We start from the raw sequence: 20,507 nt of genomic DNA on the forward strand, positions 1-20,507 counted from the left end.
TATATATATATATATAAAACAAGATTTTTCTCTACAGAAAAAACAATGTGACCAAATGAAAATGTACTCTTGAGTATATTCTGCATTTCAGACAGACTAAATCACACTCTTGATGTGTACGCTTATCTTTGAACCTTTACAAGTTCTTAAATCCTGATTGTGTGAATCTTTTTTTTTTTCTTCTGCACGTGTGTCGGCACGTTTCTCGTTCCTCAATATTTGTGCAACTTGAACAATTCATGTATCAAAATGTTAAGCTTCTTCGGGACATTCCGGTTGTGTCTTTTGTTATTTAAACAATTTATACTTTTTGAGCTATTTAACTCAACTGGCCCATTTTTGTTCTCGTTGAAAATTAACGGAGCTGCCTTCAACGTTATCAAAACCCTTCAAACTTTACACCTTTTGTGCTACTTTGCTTCTTTCAGCTTTTTTTTTGTAATATTACCTTTTTTCTGCCTTTTTACCCATCTTTCTGCTTTTTTCAGCTATTCTGCTAATTAGCCTTTTGTGCTTCTGTTAGCTTCTTTCTACTAATTTAAGCTTGCTGTGCTTCTTTCAATTGTTTTCTGCAATGTAAGCTACTTTTGAGCTATTTTCAGCTAGTTTGCACCTTTTCAACTACATTTACTTAGTTGTAATATTTTAGTGACAATTTTACACAATATTAAAAAACATTTTTATTTACAACTATCTTTTTTTTCAGCAGAATTCTTTCAGCATTAAGAATTCACGCTGCACTTTCACAGAAAACCTGAATACTTTAGTTCTTCATCATGTCACAAAATACATTTATACTTAGTAAAGAAAGGATCATTTTACATTTGTAACATGACAAAACAAACTAAGTATTTTTTTACAATTTGGTGCAATGAACACAGTTATTTATTTTGCTTATAAATGGGATCAAATTACAGTTTATTCAGATTGTATAAAAGGTTTAATAGTCAAAAAAGGAATATGCAACAAAAACAGTTCAACAGCTGTGTTAAAGATTCACTACTCATGCCTTTAAGCTATGTATGCATTACACAACTGAACCACAAGCTACACAATCTTCAAAGATCCAATTAGAGAGACTAAAGATTTTTTTTTTCATTACTGAACCTCGACTCTCTCATGTCCTGATTTGATCTGCTTACTATTAACATTCTTTTAGCTTATTAATTTTTCCATCCAGGCTGATAAAAACATCAAGGCCAGCCCACTTTTCACATCAAATGAAATTATGTGGAGGCAGAGTGGGACATCGATTGTTCCTGGACCCCCCCTCTTGGTTGTCTGTCCCAGCTGCTTACAATATCATTTACACACGAGACTCAAACGCTAAGAGTGGAAGAAGCATAAGTTGAGTGGGAATTTGTGCTCATCTTCGTACGGCATTACGCTATTTTTTAATCAGTCTGTTCAATGTCACAACACTGGAAGGAAGTGAAAATGGAAAAAGTGTCGTGTGGAGTCAGACGATAGAAACTCTTCTTTATCCTTCAGCGTGAAAACGAACAGGAAAGTGAATCACAGGATTTCATATCTAAACACATATGTAGCATTGTGCCTCGTTCACTTTGAAGCTGTTAGGTTGACGATGACCGTATCATTTCATTTTAACACCAGTCAAGTCAGTTCAATTTTCAATTTTTATACTTTTCATTTCAGTGCGCTGTATCCAAAATGTTTGGCTCTACATCACAGAACGGCAGAATGAGAAATAACATTTGCAATTTCCTTGGAATAATACGAGGATTTGGGGTTATTGGTCAAACAAAGCAGGCCTTTTGATGGTTTGAAACTATTTTAATTTTCATTATCCTTTTCTTCCCCCCCTTTTCTAGTGGCTAAAGAGACCAGCACAGATCATTTGTGGGTTCAGACCACAAGTTAAAAAAAGAAGGAAACAACTAAATAAATAATTCACAATTTAGTTGTTTTGAAAACTTATTTAGACTGCCGCACCACTACACAAGAGTTTGGAAAAGCAGAAACAAGATACTTTGTCAAGTTGGGCTGATGATGTCCTTTTTTTTTGTCCTCAGCAGATCCCTGACAGCCAAACAGAAGCCTCTCTATAACCTAACTCACTTTAATGCTTTATTTAATAAATGTACAAACGTTTGCTGTAACAAAACTAAAGCATATCTTTATAGCCGTAAAAAAGGATAGAGAGAGCAAAAAATTTTAAATCTAATAAGTCCAAAAATCAGCTATTTTGCTGACCTGATATATGTGCATTTGACATAACTTTATGCTTTTTCTTTCACTCTGAAAGTTCTGTATTAAAAAAAGGTAAAAGGAAATCTCGTACCATCCAGCAGACAGTCGAAATGAAGACACTGCAGATACTCCCTCTCTCTCATAAAGCCGTTCAGAGGGGTGGCCCAGCCTTCAGCCAGCACCTGGACCCACTGCATGTCCACCTGAGAATTACACAGAAATATCAATATTATAAACGAGTTGTTTTTAGAAAAAAAATAAAAATAAAAAGACATAAAGATGGCACTAAAAAAAATTATTCTAATCACCTTTCCGATTTGAACAGCAGGAAGAGTTTCTGCATCAGCCTTGGCCAGGTCCAGTTTATTCTCCTGAACGTACAGCTCCTTCACTTCATACGACGCATCGACAGGAACTATATCCTGCACAATTAAACACAAATACGTCAACTTATTTACTGTCAAATATGAAGTTAAAAATAATATTCTGCCTGAGGAAGGTTATGGTAAAGAGTCACAATTCACTCAAGCAATATTTTTTATGAGAAAACGTTTAAACTGGAACAAAAGTGAAATTATGGTGCTTTGCTGCCCCACAGTGGACTAGTTAGGAATTACAGAACTTTTTAAAGGTCAGAACCTCTCAGCTCTAGCTTTATTGGTAAAGATGGCGTTAAAGAGGACATGAGGAGTAAAATAAAATGACCACACATCATGTTGGTGTCTCCTACCCGCTCCTGAAGCAGGTCGATGAGCTGCTGTATGCACTCGTTCACGCTGCAGGAGTCGGTCTTCAGCACCAGCTCCGGAGCCTCCGGCTTCTCGTACTCCGAGTCGATGCCTGTGAAACCTGAGGAAACGCAAACATCGTGTCCAGTTTCAAACACTACAACTTTATTTACTCTGTATAAAACACAAACTGAACAGCTGTAGGCAGAAAGTCAGCACTGATTAGGAAACAATGTCAATAAAACTAAATATTATGACCGATAAATGCTCACTTTTCATGGAATTCTGGAAATAGTTTAAGGATTAATCGTAATAATAATACAGGTTACTGCAGAAATGAGAGAAGACTTTCTAATATCCAGTTCCTCTCGTAAATGTAGAGCAAAAATAAACACAGAGAAAACTAACGAGTCCCAAATGTGAATACATTCTGAGTAGGTTTGCTGATTTAAAATGCAGGGCTCTAGACTAACTTTTCACACTGGTTGCACCTAACTTTTTTTCTTAGGTGAACCAGCACAAAAGTTAGGTGCACTGACATTTTCAACCATGTCACATTTAACATCAGCATTTTATGGGTTAATTTAAAATAAAAATCATTGTTCATTAAGGCAATATTAACACGAAAATAATAGTTAGTTAGTTGGTTAGTTAACAATCAAGTAAACAAAGTTCTTTATTTGAACCAGAATTGTACAAGACTCACAGCTTACTGAAAAGTATTTAAAGTGATTCTATAAAAATTCAAAGTGCAAATGTTTAAGGGCTGAATATCTTATAAACATCTTAAATATTTCGTGGTTAAATTTCTTTTAGACACCTGCCCCTCAGATGGACAACTCCTGTAGTTTGGCCCTATGGATCTTTGGCCTTGGCTAAACAAGAATGAACAGAGAATAATGATTAATAACTGAAATATTACTGATACTTATCAAAAGGCTGTGCAGAATTTTTAAAAATATATAACAGAGCACATAAAAGTCTGCAATTTCATTAGCACTTGTTGAATCTTATTATCTTATCTTATTTCACTTAAATATCTAATATGTCTAGTTTTATCCTCCTGAGACCCAGAAGAACCAATGTCAGATACTTGTAACTGTGGTGAAGTTGATTAAGTGCAAAAGCGGCCTGCCATACATGTGAGCTTCCTCATGCTGCTTTTTTTTCCTTCCTCATACTGCTGAAATGATCTGCTGCGCTCACAGTTTAGCAAGATGGACTTAAGAGCGAGAAACCGTCCATATCTTCCTTTTTATCTTCACAGTTAACAAGAAAAAAAATGTTTTTCAGACTCCGATTTGGAAACAAGAAAGAAAAAAAAACACTATGGTTGTTTCGCTATGCGTGTGCGTTGCGCACGTGTGTTTTTTGCTTCATGATTGGTACAATTATTGGCCATTTCCCTGGTACACACAGTCTGGTGAGGTTAGGGTTTGGGTCAGGTGTGTAGCCTACCTGGGAGGTTATGGTTGGCTATAGAATTGACAGGGAAAYGAATGGAAGCCAATGCAAAGTCCCCATGAGGATAGAACAACAAACGTGTGTGTGCGTGCGCGCACGGGATGTGTGGAGCGGAGCCCGCGAGCAGAGCGCAGTGTTATTAAGGAGACATGGAGACTGTATCAGTGGGCGACCGCTCCCCCTCCCCCCTCGAACGACTGAAAGGTCGCACCAGTGCGACCGGACATTTTTTTTTAGTGGCACTATGAGGAAATCAGGTCGCATTTGCGACCAAATTGGTTGCGCTCTAGAGCCCTGAAATGTATTTTTGTTTCTCTCTTTAAGAGCAGATATGCACAAATGGAGAAGGAAATAACTTTTGAGAAGCTATGACAAAGCAAATACTTATCCACGCTTGATTTCATGAACAATTATCTGCACTTTTAGATAAAACAAAAATGGTGCTCGCTAAAAAAAGAAAGCCTTTTATGATTTTCTGTTCCAACTTCTACACTTTTCCACTGCACTAACTGCAGGGAGCACCACCTACTGACAATGTTCCGCTGCAGGGTTGGGATCTGGAGAAATTTTGAGAAAAAAATGACCTAACTTGCAATCTTGTCTTAGTCTTTTGGTCACCAAGGTTATTAGGATTTATATTCTAGGGGGTAAAAGTTCAACATTAGAGGTTTCTTTGTCAACGTAAGGATTAAACTAAACAACACAACTTCTCAAGATCAAAAGCGCAAACTTTTTCTTTTTCCATTAGCTGTTGTCTCAGAACCTGTTAAACCTGTATAACTGCTTTATTATTGCTTTTACACAGTGACCGTAATATTAACAAAGAGGAAAGTCCTTGAAAATGTGCTAAGATAAAAAGCTCTACTCTATAAATGGCTTAGGGGACCAGGACCGATCCGTTAGCAAAGCAGAAGCTGATCCAGCATCAGGTTCATCCAGATGTGGTGTTCCAGACAAATGTGCACAGTGAAAAATGCAGAGAAACATGCAACAGACATAAATTTTGTTAATTTAATGTGAAAATCTGACCTTGTTTGGTGAACAATGTGTGTAAAAACTGCTCTTAAAAACAAGTGCATTTGTGTGTGTGGGGTCAAACAGTGGAATCTAGACTAAGGTTGAAAATGTGCAACAATTTTTTAAAATGTAAATGCAGCTATAAACATCTATTGATAAATAAGTATATGTCAAAATTACTTTAACCATTATTATTATTATTATTATTATTATTATTATTATATTACAGGCAGTGTAATGTGAAAATTTTAGTATAATATATGTGTATGTGTGCGCAAGTTTATACATATATAAATGTAAAGTATAATTATGAGGATATTTGTTAAATAAGATGTTATTTTAGGTATTCAAAGCTGTAAGTGTTCATATCCTCACTTTGAATGGGAGCATGTTTGATTAAGTTATCAGAAGGGAGAGGACTCGATAAGCTAGTTGCTTCAGCCTGCTCCTTCTCAAACAGTTTTATGGGTTTTTTTTTTTGTCTTTTTGTTTTTTTGTTATGTTTGAGATAGATAAAGAAACAAGAATACAGAATCTAGACCTTCTATTTTCTCAAGTGTTGCACTTAAACAGAGATGCATTGTACCTGAATAGTAACGAGTCCTACGTAAACAGTTATAAATCATATTAACGGTAATAAATGATGCTCCACCTCTTATCTCCCCTGCTCTGGCTCTCTTGTACAGCCCCTTCACATCCCTCTGCTCACACACGTCCAGCGGGGCATCCACAAAAACCTCGAAGAACGGCAATCCAGCTGCCTCGTGAATCTTCCGGGCATTCAGGCGATCCTGTCAAATCATTAAAAAAAAAAAACATAAATACATTGTTTATGGTAACTTCCGTTTACAGTGACGCATTTCTTCACTCACCCTGCTGTAGGGCGAAATAAAGCTGGCAATGCAGACCAGCCCTGCATCAGCAAAAAGCCGGGCCACCTCAGCGATGCGCCTGATGTTCTCTTCGCGGTCCTCGGGGCTGAAACCCAGGTTTTTGTTCAGCCCCTGACGGATATTGTCCCCGTCCAGCGTGTAGCAGGGGATGCCGTGGCACACAAGGTACTCCTCCAGGGCCATGCTCACTGTGGTCTTTCCCGCACCGGATAAACCTTAGGAAAAAAGAAAATTAATTACAGACCTAGCAATGAAATAATGCATGTCATCCACCGTGTTTAATGACAGTTTTAGACTGATCTTACAAAGAAAAATAGATATATTGACAGCCTGATATATTTTGCAGCAACATTTTGAATCTAACCAGTAAGCCAGACGGTGCATCCCCTGAATCCTCCTCTTGTGCCCACCACCTGCCCCCGCTTGTTTCGGCTCACGTGATGAGCCTGGTAGGTCACATTAGTTGCTCGTTGCATTCCCTGAAATGGAAGTAAATTTGGGGGGTCAAACAAACTTTAAATGAACTAAAATGGTTTAATATGTATGGTAAACTCAAAAACGTCTGAGATCAAAGCCAGAATTTAGGAAAAGATTATATATATTTGCACTGTGACCCTTTTCTGTAAATGTAAGATTCAAAGAGGTGAATGTATTTCGCCTGAATCAAATGATTTAAAGCTCTGTTAGCTTATACGTGCTGTTAGCAACGAGGGTTTTTAATGAAGCTAAGCGCTTAGCCACCAGTCTCGTTTGCTCATTCATTTATTTATTTTTGGGTGGAGATTTGTTGACATAACAGACGACGTGTCAACAATGTCAAGTTTGATCAATGAAACTCACCCAGCTCTCGGTAGCATTGCTCAGCTTCTGTTTCTTGTTCGAGTTTCCGTGCGTCTCCATCATGATTGACTGGCTGCAGCTGACGACTAATAAATCACACAGCTACGTCTTTAAAATACATACATACGAGAAGGAAACCCAAACGGAGTGGCTTGTTGTTTATTTGTGCAGGTAAATGTTTAACACGGGGACAGGTTTGCCCATTGAACGGAGAAGCCCGAGCAGCTTCGCACTAACCTGGAAGAGTGGCTACACACTATTTGTAATCCGGCTTAAAAAGTTGCTAGGGTGGGTGGAGTTTACGCTCCATTTAAAGCAGCTAAATCGACTCGTGACTAGTTTAACCACGTGACTGAAGCAACCATAACACAGTTACGTTGACGCCAGCGTCCAAACATAATTAATAAGGTCAAAAAATATTGCGCTCTTTGTATAAACATAAGCTCTTCCCGTCCTCTCCCGTCATTGCTGATTCTACCCGGATAATAGTCCGGGTGAATAAAAAGGAACGCGCCCACTTCTTCGGCAGCCACATCACCGGTGAAGAAGTGACGCATTTCCGCTGTAGTTTCCGGAGGAGGAGGAAAACTGATCTGATGTCAGTTTTATGTCATCGTCGCCTCGCCTGATCCAGTACTACCTGATTTTTTAAAATATAATTATTAGACTAAAGGAAAATTCCAGTCACACACACAAGCACATACACTATAAAACATTATTACTTGTGCAACATTTTTAAAATGTTATTATTGACATTGCTGAATCTCAATGAAATCCATAAATGCATAACTATTCTGATTACATATTTAATCCTCTGCTTTTTCCATCTGTAAAATTATATTAAAAAACCATATATTTTTTGTTTGTTTTTATAATTTTTTTTAATAATAAATCCTAGCCGTGAACGCTCCAGACCAGCTCTGCTAAATGAGTGCATTACAAAAAAAGATGACAGCACTGATTACAGGAGGAGAGTTGCTGTGGATGGAAAAGGATGCGAGGCGGGAGGCTGGGTGGTTCTCAGGACATGTGGGGCGATCAGGGAGGAGCGCTTCATAAAAAGCCAGCAGCCCTGCCGTGTAATGCAACAGTCCAGCCTGTGAGGAGCACAGAGCAGACAGCAGCAGCAGCAGCAGGGAGGCAGACATTTGCAACTCCAGGAAGAGCAGCCCGGAGGCCCCTTCAAGGCAGGTAGGATGCTACAAGCTGTGCAACAGAAACAGATTAACCATACTTTTGGCTTTCTGTGTGGAACTGAAATGATGACATTAAACTTTTTCTATAGGAGCTGTGCCTGCTTTAATTTACAATTTCTGTTAATAGATCTGTGAGAAACTAGAGGGCTTAATTACAGGATGACCTGTTGCCCCACCCAACCTCAATTGGTAGCTGGTGTTTGACGCTGTGTGTGTGGCGGGGGGGGGGGGGGGGCACTGGGCTTACACCCCAAAAGTAAACTTCAAAAGTGGCTGCAGGGCCCACATTACATGTGACAAACTGCTACCCTGTAATACAGGGGAGGCTGAGGAGACACCCAGCCCTGAGGATCCAGCCCACATCTGGTTGCACAGTAGAACCCACAAGATTAGAGGTTAGTCCTCTCACACTGGGACTATTTCTGTTTGCGCTGTTTAAAATTATGGGTGACTTTTTTAGGTTTAATATTAACATCCCTTCAACAAAGAATGCAAGATTTGCTGAGCAGCTTCAGCTGTCATTCTTCATATCTTTACTTTTTACACTTTAGTTGACAAACATACATTTTAAACACATAATATGTTGAAAAGTCACAGCCTTTGCAATCCATAAGTGCAATGCCCAAGACAGTGGGACGTAGAAGTGCAGAGGATGGCGCAGGCTACCCTGATAGATGGATGTCCAAATGCATAGGTGATGAATCAATGACAAAAATTAATAAAACTTGACTTCATCAGTGTTACATTAAACTCCAATATATTTTGTTAGTGTCAAGTTTTGTAAAGCACATTTAACTAGCATTTAGCTACTTTAAGTTTTTAGTTAATTCTCTCCTTTTAGCTTTAACAACTCTATTCAGGAAATCTAAACAGTCATCCAAGATTTAGCATCATCACATTTTTGAAGACTATTTCTCTAGTTATGGCACCTCATATTTTTACACGGTCCTAAGCAAACATGATCAAAACAAATGTCTGTATCTCAGCTCGACCCATGCAGCAATAAAAAAGTTCTAACTGTTGATCACCTTGTAAATCTAAGGGTTTTTATCTCAGTCTGCTGTTTAGAACAGCTTCAAGTTGTTGTTTTTTTTTTTTTCTCTTTTTGTGAATTGCTCACTTCAGGTCTCTCCACGACACTTCTGCTGAAATAACTTCAGGACTTGGACCGTATTTTGAACAGGTTGCTTCTGAGTTCATGTTTTGTTTATGACTTTCTGAATTAATGAAAGCCCTGTTGCCTTCAGTGTAAGCATTCTGAATTACTGACTAGCTGAGTTTGCTTTGACAGTTTGTAGAAAGACAATAGTATTTATATTTTATAAGACAGTTATGTCTGTTTAATGTGGCCTTTGGAGGACTGGTGGTCATTAACAGTCAGTGTAAAAGCTGCCTTCAGTTGCTAAGAAGTGATCGTTGCATTGAAGGCTTTTATACGTCTCGCACTTTGAAGCGATCTTGAGTCAGCCTTTTAATGGTAACAGGGGTCTTAAGTGTTTTTTAATGGTTTCCTTCATTTGTATTCAACATGTCTGACTGTGGATTTTTTGAGTCCAGTCATGTTGTGAGCTTATCCTCTTGTTTGACTGTGATTTAACCTTCACACAGATGCTGCTCCAAGAAATATACAAGTCCTTCAAAACTCAAAGCTGCACAGTACTGAGGAATTTTCACCCACCGTAATGTGAAATAGTCAATGTGCTATGTGTCTGTCTGTTAGCAAAATATTTCATGAACCAGATCAAGGATTTGAATGAAACTCTCTGAAAGTAATCACTGAATACACAACTACAGCTGATAAACTTTTGAAGTCGACTTGTTTCAAGATGTCTGCCAAAGTTAATTTTTACCCTGCATAAAATCAACTATAGTTCGATTAACTCTGCAAATATTGAGCTCAAATGTGGTATAATTTAAGCTAAAAAAACTAGCACACTAAATTATAATAATCAGTTTATTATTTTACTAAAACACAGTACAGGGATGGGCAACTGCTGGCCCGCGGACCATATTGTACAACTGTTATATGTGCATTTGTGCATGAAATATGTGAAATTACTGCATTACATACTGGTTTAATAAACATATTATTATTATTATTATTATTATTATTATTATTATTATTATTATTATTATTATTATTATTATTATTATTATTATTATTATTATTATTACATTTGGGTAAGTGTGCAGCATATGTGCCCCCCTGGTAGTTTTAACAAAAAAAGTGTCCCTTTCCGGCATTTAAGTTGCCCGTTCCTGACATGGTAAAATTAATGCTTTTATATTCATTTGACCAATGAAATTTAAAGATATATTTTCTAATACATGATTTTTTTAATGTAGTTTCCTGTACTTGTAAAATAATGTTTTACCATCATTTTTACTTCAGCAAAGCAATGAAAGTTTGCTCCTCTACTCAGCCCATCCTTGAGTTTCAGAGGGTTTATTCAGGGCAGAGCCATCTCTATTGGACTTTATTTTCATCCCTCGCTTTGATGAAGACGGTCTACATGACAAAGACGAAAATGAGTGGCCATCAAATGCAGCGTGTTATTATAAAGACCCCAGAATAGAAAAAAACCTTGGTTCTCCCAGAGTAAAATACAGCCCTGCAAGCAACTGGTGGACTTTTCCTGAAATAGCCTGGCAGAGTGGAGGCAGCCATGTTCTCTATTACAACAGCCTGTTGCTCTGTGGAAGTTTTTTTTTCTACCAGTTTTCCAACACCACCCATCCTTTTTAAATGTTTGGTGCTTTGATGGGAAAATACTGCTCACTTATTACTGGAAAATAAGTCTGAATTTTTTCATGAAACATGAGCTGAGTTTATTCAAAACTGCATGTGGAAACCTACCTTGTAGAAGATTCCTGGTTTAAACAGATGCATTATTCAGAAAGCAGTGACAAGTATGATGTGATCGCTGAACATTACATCTGACATAAAGGAGCAAAACATGCATCAATGGTTGAAACAAAAATACTGTTTGCAGGACTCAGCACTATAATTAGCCTTATAGTAATGTTTGTTTTCTCTTGTCAATCAAATTAAGTTAACATTATCATATTTTATGAACCATTAAAACCTGTCAGATGTCGCTTTCTGCGTGTATCCATCAGCTGAGGGTTAGTCAGGCCGTGCTGCTATTATCCTTTTTGCACAAAACTGATTATAAGGAAACTGATACATTCAGCAGCTCTCTTGTGCCCACACATTTTCTTTTAGCTTTTTCTTTTTTCCTGTTGCTGTTTTTGTTCTCCTTAACATTCTATGTAAATCCCAGAGGAAATCTATTTTGATGCATTTCAGCACTGCTAGTAACGTCCCATCCATTAACAGGGCTTTTAAAGGCACCAAAGTTCTTTCAGCTTAAACCTTTATCACAGCAGTGTACTCTTGTGTCATTAGCTGACAATAGCATAACATTCATAACTTTGTTCGTTTTCTGGGTGCCATTAGAACTTCCTCTAAATAGGTTTTATAGCATACAGCCCAAATAGTATTGTAAATATATTTATGTTTACAGATCAAACTGGATCTGGGTTCTGCAGAAAGGTTATGAAGAATTAAAATCTTATTTATTTGATATGTTTTTTCTGATCAGATTGATGAGTTATAGACTAGTCAGAGTGGAACCAAGACCAAAGTGGACTGCTGCTGTAATAATAATAAAAAAATCCAGTCTCAAAAAGTTCATAGCGGTTATATTGTTTTCATCAGTAGTCTCTTTTAAATGCAGTCTTATCAGCATGGAGTCAAATTTGGACCAAGCCACTTGTGTAGTTTGACAGTTTGACCCAACATAATGCATTACTTTTTCCTTTCAAAAATTAAGTTAAATGGGAGAGGGGGGTATTATGTATTTTCCAGGCATATACTTCAATTCTATAACACAATCAAGTAACTATGTTATCATCATTTGTTGTGAAAATGCTGTATAAAATAAACTAGAATTTCCATCCTCTAAACACCTTGAAACGGGCCTCTGTCTTTTTGAAAACCTCCTACTGGTTCTGACACTACCACATCAGCAAGTTTTCACAACAATGGTTCATGCCGTTTACAACCTTTCATATGAGTGTTGTAAGGGAGGGGTGCTTTGTTGGGTGGAAGCTCGTCTGCAGACTGAGTTTCAGGGAGGAGCTTAAGGTAAATAGGCGGTGCTTTGTACCAGCAAGTGTTTAGGAAGCTCCACATGGCTACCACTGGCGATTCAAGGATTTCTCAAACATGCAGGAGTGAGTCAAAGTAAAACTCTTGTGTTTTTGATGAGGGAATTGCGTTATAACATGATATAAAGCTTTAAAAATGTCGCTTTTTCATAATACCCCACCACTACCCTTTAAAATAAAAAATATTTATATTATAGCTACTAAAAAGCTGAAGTAAAACAAACAAACTAAATTCTGAGTTACAAACTGTCTGATCCAAGCTAAAGTTTTTAATAGAACCAACCGAGTTAAAGTTTTTACCATCTTATATTTGACTTGATTTGATTTTATTTTGATTTGATTTATTTAACAGGAAAAGATTATTAAAAATCAAGCCTGACTCAGCATAATTGCTGTTTTACAGCAGGTTCCTGTTCTGCGGCACATAAAACACTCAGAATTACAGCATCACAATCACATCATTATACACCATAGACACAAAGACAAACAAGCATACCAAATTTCAAAAAGGCAGCATTTGCAAAATAGGATGTCTAAATATGAGCACAAAAAAAGTGTCCAGCAGATGGCAGACAAGATTCTTCTTAAAGGGCTGCAGTTTTGAAATGGACTTTATGTTTTGAGGAATGTCATTCCATGCTTTAGTATAAACATAGAAGAAAGACCTCTGGCCATAACAGTTTTAATAGCAGTTGTTCTTTTGTAACAGATCTAGTTGAATGACCACTTCCGGAATTTGATTTGGGCAGCAATGCACAGAGAGTTCCATAATTGGCACCTTGGAAGATCTGAAAATATAAATTAATACCACTATACAAAACATAATTCTGAAAAGTCAAGGCATCAGACAATGAAAGAACTGTACAGTGATGAGACCAACCAGGAAGTTTTTTATGAATTTTGTATGTCCTGTTGTAGAGCCTAACTATGGGTTCTAAGATTTCATTTGTTATAAGAGACCAAACAGGTAAACAGTACGACATGGTTGAGAGTATAATGGCATGAAGATAGATATTTGAAACAGAAGATGTCAGATTCGATCTAATTTTTGAATAAACATATAATTTCTGTTTCAACTTAGTGGTTAAGACTTGTACATGATCACAATAAGTCAAATGAGAATCCAAAGTAATTCCAAGATATTTGTAGGTAGTGACAAAATCAAGGGGTTTGTTTAAAAAAGTGAGTTGATTTGTTATATTGAAATGTCTCCTGGGTGAGGAAAAATACACGCACACCATTATTTTTAACATTAATTAACAAAAGATTATCTTGAAGCCAACCATGAAATGTCTGAAGATCTGTTTGTAACTGACTATTAATAGATTCAATATTGAAATAAGGCAAAAAAAAAAGAACAGTATCATCAGCATACATTAAAATATTTGAATACTTCAATATTTTTGGAAGGTCATTTATGTATAATAGGAAAAGCAATGGGCCCAGTATGCTACCCTGCGGAACTCCCATGGAACTGGGCAGAGACACGGACACAGAGCTTCCATGTTTCACAACCTGACACCTATCAGTCAAATAAGAGGAAAACATTTGTATTGCAGATGATGAAAGTTGAAAAGAAATCAACTTTTGTAAAAGAGTAATGATCAACTGTGTCAAACGCTTTACGAAAATCAATATATACAGCACCAGTTACTTGACCTTTGTTCAAAGCCGCACGTATTTGTTCAGTGAATAAAATTAACGCAGACATGGTTGATGTTGACGTGTGGAAACCATGTTGGCTATTGCTTAGCATATTATTAGCTTCTAGATGCTGAAGTAGTTTATTAAATAATGTTTTTTCAAGTAACTTAGAAAAAATAGGAAGAACAGAAATTGGCCGATAGTTTGAAACTTCTGTTGGATCACCAGATTTAAAAATGGGAGTAATCTGAGCAAACTTCCAGGCATCAGGTAAAATAGACTGCACAATACATAAATTAAGCATTGCATCAGATTCCATTTGGTCAACATTTGTCTTAAAATAGCTGACTGTGAAGAATGAAAGTGCTTCTCTGTGAAACACTGAGTCAAACTTCATAACCCAGCTATTAATGTATTTAACCTAACCCATAAATCTTTAGTGTGTAAAACCAGTACAACAATAGAAAAGTGTTAATAGCTAAGATAACTATTCCTTCAAACCATTGTTTCATTGGCTTTGCTTACCTCTAAATTAAAGATATAGCATAAGACTGTCACGGAAAGAATAAACCAAACATTTTCTCATCAGCTTGGCTCTAAGTTTGTTTCTCTCTCTCCCTCTCTCGGCAGCTAAAAAGCTCCACCCCTGTTGGTGGTCAGAGCAGGAAGCCATGGCATCAAGGGAGCATCCAAACACTGGTGACTGCGCCACTGACCATCTAAACTCAAGAATGGAGGGTGGTTCTGTTCCCAGCACCGTTAAACCCTGTCCCGTCCACCCTCCAGGGGGGGAGGATTCAACCAAAGGTTTTCGAAAAGGCATAAACCGGCATAATGACTATGTAAAGATCCCTGTGCCTGAGTCCCAAGTGAACCCTCTGCCTTCGGAGTGGTGGAAGACAGTCATTGCTTTCTTTTACGCAGCTTTTAACCTGGTCTTGACAACAGTCGTCATCACTATTGTGCACGAGAGAGTCCCTCCCAAAGAGAACTACCCGCCTCTTCCTGATAAGTTTTTTGACTACATCGACAGGGTCAAGTGGGCATTTACTGTAACCGAGATTAATGGCATAGTGTTGCTGACCATTTGGCTGATCCAGTTGTTGTTCTTTAAACACAGGTGAGAACCATCTGCTCTGTTACTCACAATACATCCGTGTCTTCATTTTTGATGTCTCATCATATCTCAATTTATATTTTTATGTAAATGTTAACTCATTAATTACAGCTTAAAACTAGGTTGGAGGCAATGTTAAAGCAATGGTTAACATCTTTTAAAATAGGATTCTGTGAAAAGGTTATAAACTTAAATGTTTTCATAGAAAAATCAGAAATGAGTTAAATGTGAGCCTAATTAAAAGGGGAATGGCCACCAGAGTTAACATAGCCCGTAAAGAACTCGGAAAGTGGAACATTGTTTATAATATCTCCTTTTATTTATAGCTCTCGTGTAATGTGAAACTGATGATGGTATGAAGGGTTATAAAATGTTTACATGAACAAAAATGACATTTCTGAGATGTCCGTCATTCTCTTTGGTTTTGGCTTTATTTTGATGAGCCATTAGCTCACTATTTCAGTCAATGAAATTAATTTTCTTCAGCTTCTGTTACATAAAACGCTATGTACAACAGGTAATATAATAAGTGTTCAAAACCTTCCCACAAAACCCAGCTTTCACAGATTCTTTCAGTGGTGACTGTTTATTCATGTTCACAGGTCAATAGCAATAAGACGGTTCTTCTTCCTCATCGGCACCCTCTACTTGTATCGCTGTGTGACGATGTACGTCACCACCTTGCCTGTGCCGGGCATGCACATGAACTGTGCTCCTAAGGTGAGTAGCAAATAAAAAATCAGAGACAACTCTGTGGACTGTGTGGGAAGCAGCTTTTAGGAAAACCGTTGTTCAGCTTTCACTGCTCTCGGTGGACCATCAGCACTGAGAAGCCTCAGAGCGAGAGCAAAACATTTGCCTCTTGCAGTGGCTTGCTGGGTTGATGTAGAATGCAAAAATGCTGTAGAAGTCTTTGGTTTCTGGTAAATTTCTTTCTCACAATATCAAGAATTTACCAAGCAGATAGAGCTGCATGTTACTTATCTCAGCAGTCAATTGTTCTGATAAGCAGCACACATGTCAAGTTGTATGGATTGTTCGTAATTTACATAGATTTTCCCTCATTTTGCAGGTACACAGACATATAGAGCAATCTCGCGGATTTTTTCAAGTGTTATGGATTTTTTCAGAAACATGATTTCAAATTTACTTAAAGGCACAGTGTGTAGGATTTGTTGTTTTCAGCGACATCTAGTGGTTGAGTGGTTAAATCATCCTCCTTGGTCCTCCCCCCACCCCCCACTTCCAAACGTAAAGGAGTTGCTACGGTGTCTCTCAGGTGTCAAAAACCTTTGATAATTCCATCCGCGATGTCTACCAGCAGCTTCAGGGCTAGTGATGTTTCAAGTGGTAAGATTATGAGCTTTAATAAGTAAAATTATCCCAGCTACAATGACAGACAACATATATTACATTTGTAGTATTACAACTAAAACCGTTTTTGACGCCGCCACCGCAGTTTGTCCTTCATGAGCCTTTGTAGACAAGATGGCGGTGCAAGACGGCGGCTGCCTGTGTGGCGACCCGCGACCATGGAGATATAAACAGCTTTTTATAAGGTAAAAATAATAAAACAAGGTCTTTTTCTGCAATGATTAGACATGTTTTTTATTATTGTCATTAGTGATTATCTCAATTTCGGCTAAAAGAATTGACAAAATCCTACACACTGTGCCTTTAACATGTCAGAGCCTGAATCGATTCAGAGCCTTGACTGATCTGTTGACCATCTATGGTCACGAGCTTTGGGTGGTGACCAAAAGAACGAGATGGAGGAGACAAGCGGCCAAAATGAGTTTCCTCTGCAGGGTGTCTGGGCTCTACCTTAGAGACAGAGTGAGAGGCTAGGTCATCTGGTAGGGACTCAGAGTAGAGCCGCTGCTCCTCCACGTCGAGAGGAGCCAGTTGAGGTGGCTCGGGCATCTGGTTAGGATGCCTCCTGGACGCCTCCCTGGTGAGGTGTTCTGGGCATGTCCCACTGGGAGGAGGCCCAGAGGAAGACCCAGGACACGCTGGAGGGACTATGTTTCTCAGCTGGTCTAGTAATGCCTTGGTATTCCAGAGGAGCTGGCCCAAGTGGCTGTCGAGAGGGAAGTCTGGGTCTCTCTGTTTAGGCTGCTGCCCCCCGCGACCCGACCCTGGATAAGCAGAAGAAAGCGTACAGTCAGAGCCTGTAGGATGTTTAAAAAATAAAATAAGTAAACAACATCAAATAATCATCTTCCGACCTGCTACTATAAATAAGCAGGTGTCGTCATTTCTGCAACCAACAGTCCGCACACATACGCGCGTGTGTGAATACGGGGTTTCTTGCAAAAATTATGGATTTTTGAGGCTCATTATATAGGTAAAAGGCCAAAGGGGTTGACATGTATGAAGCAGTTCTTTTAAAAATAAAAGAGGCGTGCATGATTAACAGGTGTGCAGTTGAATTGGGTTTCAAAAAAACAAAAACAATATGTTTATTTGCAACCTTAAAATGATCAGATCAATGTATATGTTTAAGTAAATTTCTGTGTAAAAGGCATCCCCTTTAAATAAAACACACACACACACACATGTACTTTAATGTTTTCACATTTCTTGTGCTAAATTATGATGTGGAATGCAGGTTTTGTTTGTTTCTTGTGTGATCTTGGAACAAAACACAAACTTTGCATGCATGATCACGACGCATTAACATGTGACATACGTGAACCATGTTTCTTGTGATTTTTAAGCATTTTTTAAAACGTAAAACCTTGGTCGATTTTAACTAGACAGTGCTCAAATTACGCTACCAAGTTGCTACATTATTTCTCCATAGTGAGATTGTTAAAATAACTATCTACACCAGGTAAGATAATGTTTGCTCACAGCCTTTCTGCAGAACCCTACATCTACAAGATCTGAACGCTGTCTTTAGTCTGACAACAAATCCAGCACTGATCTCTTTTTTACTCCCTTCCTGTTCTCTCTCAGCTTCAGGGAGACACCCAGGCCAAACTCCAGCGGGTTTTACGGCTTATTTCAGGGGCAGGCCTCTCAATGACAAACTCCCACCTGTTGTGTGGAGACTTCCTCTACAGTGGCCACACAGTGATGCTCACCCTTACTTACCTGTTCATCAAAGAGTGTAAGTACTAAAAAGACTGCCTTTGACAGTTGAACTTCTTTTTTTTGCATAAATCCATCTGTTCTGTCGTATTTGTTTTCAGTGTAAACAGATTGATTTTACTATGAAAACTGACAGCACTCCTGTTCTTCATTCCCCTAAGACTCCCCTCGGTCGTTCTGGTGGTATCATCTCATGTGCTGGCTGCTGAGTGCTGTTGGTGTGGTCTGCATCCTGGTGGCACACGAACACTACACTGTGGATGTGGTTGTGGCCTATTTCATCACCTCCCGTCTGTTCTGGTGGTACCACACCATGGCCAACTTACAGGTCAGGGCACAGAGCATCAGATATAGCTAACTTTGGATGTGTCTCTGTCAAAGTGTGTCTGTGTAAAATAATTTTCGTTTAACAATTTTCAACATTTTATAATCAATTGTCTTAGTTAAAATAGTAGTCCTTAGTTTTTCTCTATTAAAATGTTGTTTTTGCCTCCTTCTAGTGAGCATAATGTATGCAGACAGGTTGTATAAACAGGTTATATGGACGCGAATTGACAAATAAAATAAACATATTTTTGTTTCATAAAGAACAAAGACAATTACACCTAGTCTACCCAGTAATTAAACAAGTGACCAATTAGTTTCGGTCTGCAACAAAATCTCCAGCTCTAACTGCATTATTGTACATATTTATTGGTTGACATAAGCAGACAAAACATGTTTGAAGGTGGTTACATGAATCAAATTGAATATAAAGTGTGAAACTCATTTTTAAAACTTAATAAGATAGCGGTGAACCCACAGAACTTGGAAATGTTAGTAGTTGTGAAATAGAGTGTTTTACTCCTAATTCATTAGGACTAATTGACCAAAAACTGCTCATCAGCAAAGCAATTAAAACACAAACTACAGTTTATTAAAAGGCATGTATAAGTGTTACGTCTTTAGTGATGAAAAAGGCACTTTCAATTAAAATGACTATCAGCGTGAAGAGAGCAATAGATGAAATGATTTTCTGCTGCGTGCGTTTGGGGACAGTCTTAATCACATTTATTAAAGCGACTCTTTTATCTCGACAGACTCTGAAGTGCTCGCCCAATAACTACCTCACCAACACCTGGTGGAACCCTGTGTTTAACCTGTTTGAGAGGAACGTCCAGACCGCGGTGCAGTGCTCCTACGGTTGGCCCATTACCTGGCCCCCCGCCTGCTTGAAGAGCCCCTGCAAGAAGTACTCCATGGTGCACAGCACACGAGAGGAGTGACTGCCAGGCTGCGGCACTGTTGCTTGATAATCCAGTGGTTTTTATTTGCTGGGTAGAAACCAAAAGCATACTTAATGCATAGTAGTGTCTTAATATTTCTGTCTTTTTTTGCCACTGTGATATATTTATGAAACAAAAGGCTGAATTGTTGCTGTTTTTTCATGAAGGGCCTGTTTATTTTTACAACACACTTCCATTTTATTGACTTGACGATGAGCTGCCACTGTAGCCTCTCCATGTTAGACATTAGAATTATTATTTTTTTACCTCAATACATCTGTGTACTTTAAGCCATAAAGTGCCTTAGTGTGTTAAACATCTGAAGATGTACCAAAGATGCCATTATCAGTGTTTGTGTTTTTATGAGCTTTAATTTGATTGTGTACTCATTTTAGAAATCATGAGAAAAAATTTCAAGCTTTTGTTTTGGCATTGTGGCATCGTATTAAAGCGAAGTCAAGCTTCAAATGTGCCGCTTCTGTTTCATTATGCAACAATAAATCAAACCTAATTGTTTTATTTTCTAAATAATAATAAAATAATTTACTCAGTTGTACATTTGTTGGCTTTTTGTAGACACTGCTCAACACTCGGAAAAGTTTGACCAGTGTCTACTTCAAAAGATTATGGCAACAAAGTGACAATTAATATCATTGAATAGATTTTAAGAACTTCATCTTTAAGTAAAAAGTATTGCTTAGATTATGTACATTTTGATTAAACTATCAAATACAAAATAATTAAATAATTGATTAAAATATTTCAAATTTACCAATAATATTACAAATGTTGAGTAAATCCAAATTAATTCTATGGCAAAACCTGATGACTATCTACTAAATATATGAAATACAATATTGAGA

At 37.8% G+C, this 20,507-nt stretch overlaps 2 protein-coding genes across 2 annotated transcripts in view; one reads left to right on the forward strand and one right to left on the reverse strand.

Annotated features, from left to right (window-relative positions):
* The window catches only part of papss1 (3'-phosphoadenosine 5'-phosphosulfate synthase 1), a 17,835-nt gene extending 10,209 nt beyond the window's left edge, over positions 1-7,626 (reverse strand). Inside the window, exons 1-7 of the mRNA XM_014007752.1 lie at positions 7,154-7,626; positions 6,678-6,792; positions 6,293-6,528; positions 6,073-6,211; positions 2,942-3,060; positions 2,520-2,633; positions 2,303-2,414 (exon numbers count right to left, since the gene is read on the reverse strand). Of these exons, the coding sequence (XP_013863206.1) occupies positions 2,303-2,414; positions 2,520-2,633; positions 2,942-3,060; positions 6,073-6,211; positions 6,293-6,528; positions 6,678-6,792; positions 7,154-7,216 (898 nt within the window). The 5' untranslated portion in view covers positions 7,217-7,626. The remainder of the gene's footprint in view (positions 1-2,302; positions 2,415-2,519; positions 2,634-2,941; positions 3,061-6,072; positions 6,212-6,292; positions 6,529-6,677; positions 6,793-7,153) is intronic.
* Positions 7,627-8,081: 455 nt separating this feature from the next.
* sgms2a (sphingomyelin synthase 2a) lies at positions 8,082-20,112 on the forward strand. Its single transcript, XM_014007753.1, has 6 exons — positions 8,082-8,344; positions 14,797-15,286; positions 15,886-16,003; positions 18,245-18,398; positions 18,541-18,707; positions 19,459-20,112. Exons 2-6 carry the CDS (start codon positions 14,838-14,840, stop codon positions 19,642-19,644), a joined length of 1,074 nt encoding a protein of 357 aa, XP_013863207.1. The 5' UTR covers positions 8,082-8,344; positions 14,797-14,837; the 3' UTR covers positions 19,645-20,112.
* Positions 20,113-20,507: the final 395 nt, after the last annotated feature.

This window comes from Austrofundulus limnaeus, unplaced genomic scaffold (assembly GCF_001266775.1).
Source record: "Austrofundulus limnaeus strain Quisiro unplaced genomic scaffold, Austrofundulus_limnaeus-1.0 Scaffold44, whole genome shotgun sequence".
Classification (NCBI taxonomy): domain Eukaryota; kingdom Metazoa; phylum Chordata; class Actinopteri; order Cyprinodontiformes; family Rivulidae; genus Austrofundulus; species Austrofundulus limnaeus.